Source organism: Phaethon lepturus, unplaced genomic scaffold (genome assembly GCF_000687285.1).
Source record: "Phaethon lepturus isolate BGI_N335 unplaced genomic scaffold, ASM68728v1 scaffold9631, whole genome shotgun sequence".
Classification (NCBI taxonomy): Eukaryota; Metazoa; Chordata; class Aves; order Phaethontiformes; family Phaethontidae; genus Phaethon; species Phaethon lepturus.
The window spans coordinates 1-7,818 of NW_010516931.1; the positions used below are offsets into that span (position 1 = coordinate 1).

General features: G+C 49.8%; 1 protein-coding gene across 1 annotated transcript in view; it reads right to left on the bottom strand.

The window, feature by feature from the left end:
* Positions 1-2,471: 2,471 nt before the first annotated feature.
* The window catches only part of LOC104627836 (ovotransferrin-like), a gene marked incomplete at its 5' end in the record, with an annotated part of 5,659 nt that continues 312 nt past the window's right edge, over positions 2,472-7,818 (bottom strand). The window contains 6 exons of the mRNA XM_010296215.1: positions 2,472-2,709; positions 3,424-3,610; positions 4,426-4,610; positions 5,190-5,254; positions 6,179-6,323; positions 7,261-7,419. Coding sequence (XP_010294517.1) covers positions 2,672-2,709; positions 3,424-3,610; positions 4,426-4,610; positions 5,190-5,254; positions 6,179-6,323; positions 7,261-7,419 — 779 coding nt within the window. The remainder of the gene's footprint in view (positions 2,710-3,423; positions 3,611-4,425; positions 4,611-5,189; positions 5,255-6,178; positions 6,324-7,260; positions 7,420-7,818) is intronic.

Below are 7,818 nucleotides of genomic sequence, written 5' to 3' on the forward strand. Positions count from 1 at the left end.
GAGGCGGGGGCGCGGGGTCTCACGGGACTTGTAGTTCATCGGGGGTGTGGGGGAGTCCCACCGCGGTGCCGAGGAGGAGGGAAGGGGGAGTCGGGCTGGGGCCAGGCTTAGGGCTCCGTGGCTCGGACGGGCCCTGGAGGTGAGGGAGCAGGTTGCCTTTACCGCATGGGGGAGGTTAATGCAGAGCATGGCACTGGGGCAGTGGGTGGCCGCAATGGCCTGAGAGCCGTGGAGGCCCGGGAGGGGATTGCCGCCCTCGGCTCAGCACCAGGTCCTTGGTTTGAGACTCAAACATCTTGAGATGTTTGGCCACATCTAGGTACTGCATCTGGTTTTGAGCCCTCCTGGTTCAAGCAAGACATCCATGAATAATCGCAAGCTCAGAAGAGAGCCACCAAGATGGTCAGGGGGCTGGAGACTCGCCCTGTGGGGTGAGGCTGGGGGCCAGGACTTGTTGAGCATGGAGGAGAGATGGACACATTTGTACCAGGCATCAGGAAGATGGAGCCAGGTTTTTCATGGTGGTGCAGGATGAGGGGCAATGGGAATACATTGGAACAAGAGAGTGGGGGTGAGAGAAACGTCTTCCCCTGAGGGCTACCAAGCAGTGGGACAGGTTGCCCAGGGAGGTCGTGGAGACACCATCCTTGGAGGTTCTCAGTGCCCAAGTCAAGCCTGAGCAACCTGGTTGGCCCCTTTCTTTGAGCAGGAGTTTGGACTGGAGCCCCCCGGAGGTCCCTTCCCACTTGAGTTACTCCATGATTCTCTAGTGAGGTTCCTCTTTTCCATGCCTTCTACTTATGGGACAAGGGGTTACACCTGATATGGAGTACAGATGATGCAGCTTTTCTTGGAGTAAGTTTTTTAACTGTAGCCATAGTCATTGCAGAAGCAGGCTTTTAGAGGCATTGTATCTCTTTCTTTGCTAGTTTTTAAGAACAGGTTAAAAAAGTCATCTGGCCAGTATAGTTGTGCTGGTTTTGGCTGGGATAGAGTTAATTTTCTTCATAGAAGCATGTTTTGGATTTGGGATGAAAATAATTTTAATAACTTACTGATGTTGCTAAGTGGTCAAGGACTGTCCAGCTTCTTATGCGGGCCTGCCAGTGAGGAGGCTGGGGGGGACAAGAAGCTGGGAGGGGACACAGCTGGGAGAGCTGAGCCAGGCTGGCCAAGGGGATATTCCAGACCATATGACGCCATGCTCAGCGTATAAATCTGGGGGAGAAGAAGGAAAGGAGGGACGCTTGGAGTGATGGCGTTTGTCTTCCCAAGTCACCGTTACGCATGATGGAGCCTGGCTTTCCTGGAGATGGCTGAACTCCTGCCTGCCGATGGGCAATGGTGAATGAATTCCTGGTTTTGCTCTGCTTGCGTGCGCGGCTTTTACTTTACCTATTAAACTGTCTTTATCTCAACCCACGAGTTTTCTCACTTTTACCCTTCCGATTCTCTCCCCCATCCCACTGCAGGGGAGTCAATGAGCGGCTGCGTGGGGCTTGGTTGCTGGCTGGGGTTAAATCACAACAATACTTCATCCTACATAAACGTGAGGAACTAAATTTCATTGATTCCCATCACAGTCTACATTTCTGTCTTCCAAAGTGATCTTCAGTTCAGGCTAGCAGACTTTTCACAACACATATGCATCCGAAAATCATCACTGTGGGCCCATCAAAACTTTCATTCCCTCAAAGCCCAAAGCTCTTAGCATCTTTTGGCCCTCAGCAGCTCTTCCATGCCTGCCTTGACAACGGGGTTGGGACCTGCTGGATTACCCCAGACTCTTCCTCTGAAGCAGAGAACCTCAGCAGACCTTTTTGTCTTGCCTTTTTATTTTCACCATGGATCAGAGTCAGGCTGCCCACCTACGTGTTTGTTTTCAGGTCAGCAGCACATTGGACGGACTACCAAAACACACATGTTTCTAAGTAAGTCCTAAATTTTTTTCAGAAAGGCTGTCTAAGCCTGTACTCTCCTCATCAATATACTTACATGCTTTAAGAGTACTCCCTGGTGGAAATGACTCAGATCCAGCCAGCTGAGGTATGAGATGGAGTGATTTCTATTCACACCTTCTACTGAGTGATTTGTATTTCTATTCACACCTTCCATCTTAAACAACCACTCTTTTTTGGGGGGGGGTGGTGTTTTTTTTCCTTCTCCATCCTTCATCTTCCCTGACATAAACACTCTCCCTTTTCCTGTGTACCAGCCACACTAGGCAGCTGCTGGGGAGATAATGGATAACCTCGGTGAAGCAAAAGCACAGAGAGTACAAAACATCTGTTAATTAGGCTCTAGGGCATATTTAATCCATTTGGCTTCCGCAAATGTTGAAATAAATTTCTCCAATGGGCAGCAATAGCCTTAAGCGGCAAGAGCCACTTTGGTGTCTGACACTGCCCTACAGCGAGAGGTACTGAGGAAGGAATGGGCTTAAGGTCCGATTTGAAAAATGCCAGGACACCTCTTTAGATTTGAGATTTTATTTCTTGCTGTGATGGCAGCAGAGTAAAGTCTCAAACAGCTACTTTCAGAGTGAGGAGGAAGGGCAGAGAAAGCAGTGAAGGTGGAGGGCCCTCTGCGGGTCGGTGTTCGGTGCTGAGGACACGAGAGGAGTCATGGCTTGAGGTTTCCTCCCCCTCCAGCGAGGGTCCTTCCCATCTTGCTACTTGTCCTCAAGGAAGGTGCACACCTGGAGGAGATCTGAAAAGGGAAAGGTCAGGGAGAAGTTCAGATCCTGCCCTTAAACACTCCTGTCCCACCAGCACACGCCCAGCCATGCCAACAATGTCATCGCGTGGAAAACATATTCAGCGTGCCACAAAAAAATGTGTAGTAACCACAGATCGCACTGAGCACACGCTGATGGGACAGGGTGGGTTCTTTTTACCGGTTCTCAAAGTGTATAGAATAGAATCATAGAAACATAGAGTAGTTTGGGTGGGAAGGGACCTTTCCAGGCCATCTAGTCCAACCTCCTGCCATGAGCAGGGACATCCCCAACCAGAGCAGGTCGCTCAGAGCCCCGTCCAGCCCGACCTGGGATGTTTCCAGGGATGGGGCATCGACCACCTCTCTGGGCAACCTGGGCCAGGGGTTCACCACCCTCATGGTGAACAATTTCTGCCTTGCATCTAGTCTAAATCTGCCCTCTTTTAGTTTAAAACAATTACATATTTTCTGAAAGTGAATAAAAATCTTTGATTGCTGTTGATGATTGTTGATTGTCTGTTGAAGCAGACTTCCAGACTGTTTTCAATTTATCCAAGGAACTTTGAAAAAAGTATACTGGCATCTTCACGGTTTATCCCCATTTTGCTTAAAAAAATTAAATGGACAGCTACAGAAGAAAGTGTTCGTGCCTGCGAGGCTAAGAACTGCAGTTCACAGACTTCCTTCTGGGGCTGTTACAGTTACCTGATGGATTGCAGGTATTGAGGCTAGCAACTGAAGCATAGTATTGCTCTCCGAGGAATTCCCTGTACGTTATTCCGTCGCGGAGATTGACCAGACACTTGGTCAAGTCTTTAAACAGAAGGTCCTTGGTTTGAGACTCAAACATCTTGAATCTGTCCTTCTCGATTCCTTTTGTTCCAAACAGTTTCTGAAATAAAGGCAAGAAAAGGTAAGTAGATGTAAGAAGTAGAAGATTCATCTCGTACAAGCCTAGCTCTTAGTCCTAGTTCTTCACCATCACCCTGGGCAGCCCCCAGCAAAGCTCCAGAAATTTAGGATTGATCTTCTGTCCGTATGGTTAGATGAGGGATCTCTCAGTGGTAGGCACAGTGGTGGCACGACTGTCAAAACAATTTTTTTTTCCATTTTAATGTGTCACACTACATGCAGAGCCGATCGGCAGATGCTGCCAGCAGGTCCTATGCCTTAGCCATGAGTCAAGAGCAAAAGGACCCGACTTCCCAAGCGCCTCTCAGCAGACCCTGACGGTGGAGCAAATACTGACGTTTTCAGTGTGGAATCAAACAGAGCTGTTTTAACCTGGTTACATTTACACCAGTAGCTGTAAGACTGCAGGGAGGCAGCTTCTCGCGGCTGTGCCTGACCCAGCTGGGTTAGAGACCTGGCACCCCAGAAGAGTTTCTGAAGCTCCCCTGCAAGGGCATAAGCCCGAGGAGGAGCTGATAATCTCACGTCACACGAGTATAGCGTGACAATAGCGACCGCTACAATCCGGCTGTTACCCAAAGGTGTATCTGCTAAGGTGGCAGAGGAGGAAGAGCAGTTTGGAAGGGATGGAGGAAGGGGGAGGCTGAGGGACAAGGCTGTCACCCCGTACCGGTAAGTTAAAATCTTCCATGTTGCGCTGACTCGGGGAAACTCAGAGCATCGTTGCTCTAAACGTGCAAACATGCCGCATAAAAACAACCCCAGAAAGTTTCTTCCACTGTCAGTGCTACCAACCTCTTGTCTCTCCAGCAGCTCACGGACTTTTTTTGCTTTCTCGGGACGCGTGATCACAGCATGGGTAGGAACCTTGGCCAGGTGGCAGTCCCTGTAAGCCATGATGTTTGCCCGTTGCCCATCAGTGCACAGCAACTCGAACTGGTCCATTTTCAGATTTTTGGCCCAGTCTTCTTTATTTTTGCCTTTAAAGAGAATCGGTTTGGAGATTGAGAGATCTCGTGTAGCAGAAGAACGTCAGCCTCACAACACCTACGCCAGGCACGTGTTGCTGCCTTCATGTGCACTGGCACTTGGCATGTATAAAGGAGGCTGTAAGTAAAATTCAGGAAAAGTCAATGGGATGAGTCAGACCCTTGGAGCAGGCTGGGAGATGTAGTTACATCTCCTTCCTTGCATTTTTTCCCAAATGCTTGGAAAACTTTGGCCGCTGCTTTCAGAAAGCGGGAACCGAACTTTTAATTTTCAGGCAAGCCGGGAGCTAGAGCGCTGCGCAAAGGTGTCGAGGCTGTGGTTAAGGCACCGCCTGAGTAATTCTGCAGCTGAAATTCAATGATAGTTAGCGGGGAAGCGTCTCTGCAGAAATGCCTGGGCAGAGCCACCAGCATGTGCCGACGCTGGAATTCCGCTCCTCCTGCGGGAGGGGAGAGATTGGCAGGACGAGCAGGTAAAGCTTGCTCTTCCCTTCTGCACCGGGAACAAAAATAACGCGGGTATGGGGCAGGCAGCCCTGCCGAGACCCGTGCGACAGAATAACCACATACCGTCAGTGTTTTCCTCGACGATGGAATGCTTAATAAAGGCCACGTCCCCCTCCTCGACCAGGCACCTGGAAAGTACAAAGGCAGGCGAGTGATGCGGGTGCTCGATCCTGGCCCCTTCCCACATACTTGATTCTGACCTATGTCTTATTTTGTAAAATTAATCTCCGAGGACAGCCGGGTGTAAGAGCCCGGCCATGAATACTTTAAGGATATCTGAAACAGAGCCTTTTAACGCATTCTGGAAAAAGGCATGCATCCCTCTCACGTGATAAGTAGCCGATCTATTTTATTGTCAGAGAGAAGCAGTTTGGCTAGGTTCAGAATTCGCTTTCCTTTCTGCAACGCCTGCCCGTGCGTGTTAATAGCTCTGTGAAGAGGCTAGCTTACACCAAAGGGACCGCAAACCCTGAAGCAGGGTCTCTTTGCTCTTAGATGTAAATGAAACCAGATCCATCCTCTTCCTAAATTCATGCCCAATATGAATTACTTAGACTTGAGCTGATGCCGAGCGGGTACGGAGGAGATGGCACTGGGGCTGACCGCTGGCCTCTGCACTTTGTAGAGTCATTTGGACTAAGGCGAGCAGCGTTTTCAGCGGGGAGTGTCTATGGCAGCGTTGTTTGCGGGTCCCCATCTTTTAACACTCCTTATTCGTGTGGAAAGCGTAGGGCTTGCTGCCATTGCAGGAGGTCTGGCCAAAACCCTTGTGTCTCTCCAGGTTTGCCTGGAGGCACCGGGACGTTAGTTTTACAGAACGGGAAGATTTTACATCATTTTGCAGGAAGCTGCATGAAGAAAAAAACGTGTAGCGTGTGTATAATATTACAGACATATATACCTTCAGCAGTGTGATGGAGAAAAAAAGAAGGTCAGCAAATTAGCATCAGTGTGAGGCTGTACTCCATATGTGATCTACCCAAAACCTCTGTGATGAGCCCCAGGGTGTTTTGGGGGGTGTTTCCAAGGACCTGAGTGTTTCCACCACCTACCGGAAAGCTCCAGTATATCCATAGTATTTCTCGTGGCTATTGGCGACGCACTTCTCCGGCGGGACCCCCCCTGAGCCCTTGCAGAGCTTGCAGAGGCGGGAGTTAGAAGGAGACCCCGGAGCACAGCCCTCGCTGAAGTATTCATCTGAAGGCAGGAATAGGAGAAATTCACTTTTCCTGCACTGAAAAGTTAGGTTTTCTTTCAGTAATACGTTCTCATGATGAATTCGTATTAGCGGTCACCAGGAGCTGGAAGCAGGCTGTGGGAAGGAGCGCCTGGACAGCAAATAGCATGCATCCAGTTTTCACCACGGAACTTGTTATTGTTGATACTGCGGCTCAATAGTCCCCAAGAGATAGCACTAAGCACTGTCTTGGCATAAAAAGAAGAACGTTTTTGCTGCAAACCGTTCCCCGCTCACGCAGAGGCAGCCCAAGACCCCTCAGCCTTTCCAGGTCGGCAGAGTTGCGTTTGGCAGCAGTGCCAGAGCCCTGGGGGAAGAGGGGACAGTGGGAAGGGCGGGCAGGAGGGTGGAGAGGCTGACCTAAACCTGACTAGGACTAGTATCTTCTTGCGGTTAGCGATTTCCTTTTAATATTTATTTTAAAGGAATCTTTAATAATCCTTTAGATGCTTAATTTGCCTTGGTCCATAATATTTCCAGATTATTTTTGTTGGACCGTAATTCTCAGCGGTTGAAAGGCGGATGTGGAAGTTGATCTTCTGAGATGCCTAAACCCACCCTTTACCCCGGCTCTGCACCCTCCACAAGCACCAGGCGCCCTGAACCTGGGGCAGCCTGCATTCCCTTTTCGGGAACACCTCTTGGGCTGCTGCAGAGGGAAGGGGAGAGATGTGAAAAGAAAGCAAAGCCCCCCGAAACAGCTGACGTGCCGTATCTCACTCTGAAGCAGTCACCAACAACCTAAAGCTTTGCTCAGCGAAACCTTAAGTAACGGAGTCTTCTCCATTTCCCGCCTCCCACCTCTTGTGAGGCACAAGAAACTTTGAAGACCAGATGAAGGATGGGAAAACATTTTTGCAAGCAGATTCCCAGCTCGAAGAAATGGATGCGACTCACCGAAATTGCAGTTCCCCGTCTTGTTGTGAATCAAGCCCATGGGGATGTTCCAGCCAGCAGTCCTCCCGACAGCGGTGTGGCACGACTTCTTGCCCTGCAGATTGTTCCACTGGATATTGCTGTCAGATTTCTTCACGACAGCCACGGCAAAGTAGGATGCTTTCAGGAGATAAAATAAGAGGAGAATTAAAGACTGGCCCGAGGATCCCACCGTGCTCCCTTAGGAGAGCGTTGGCTCCAGGTGGGAGAGGGCACCTATGGGCAGCGTAGCAGAAATGCTTTGCACTTCTAAATGATTTGCCACACAGCAACAACAGAAGGATTTGCGGATGTGATGCATCGACTCCCGCTATGCTCCTGGGAAATTCTTGTCCCTGACATTCCCCCCAAAACTCTGACACTTGGGTATGCGAGAAGGCTCTAGCAAGACGTACGTGATGATTTCTTACCCCCTCCTGATTTCTCACCCCTTCTTTAGCAAAGGACAAAAACCTTCCCTCCTCTCCCTCTTCCCAGTTTTATGAAGAACAATTCCCTCAGGCTACAACCCAGTCCCTC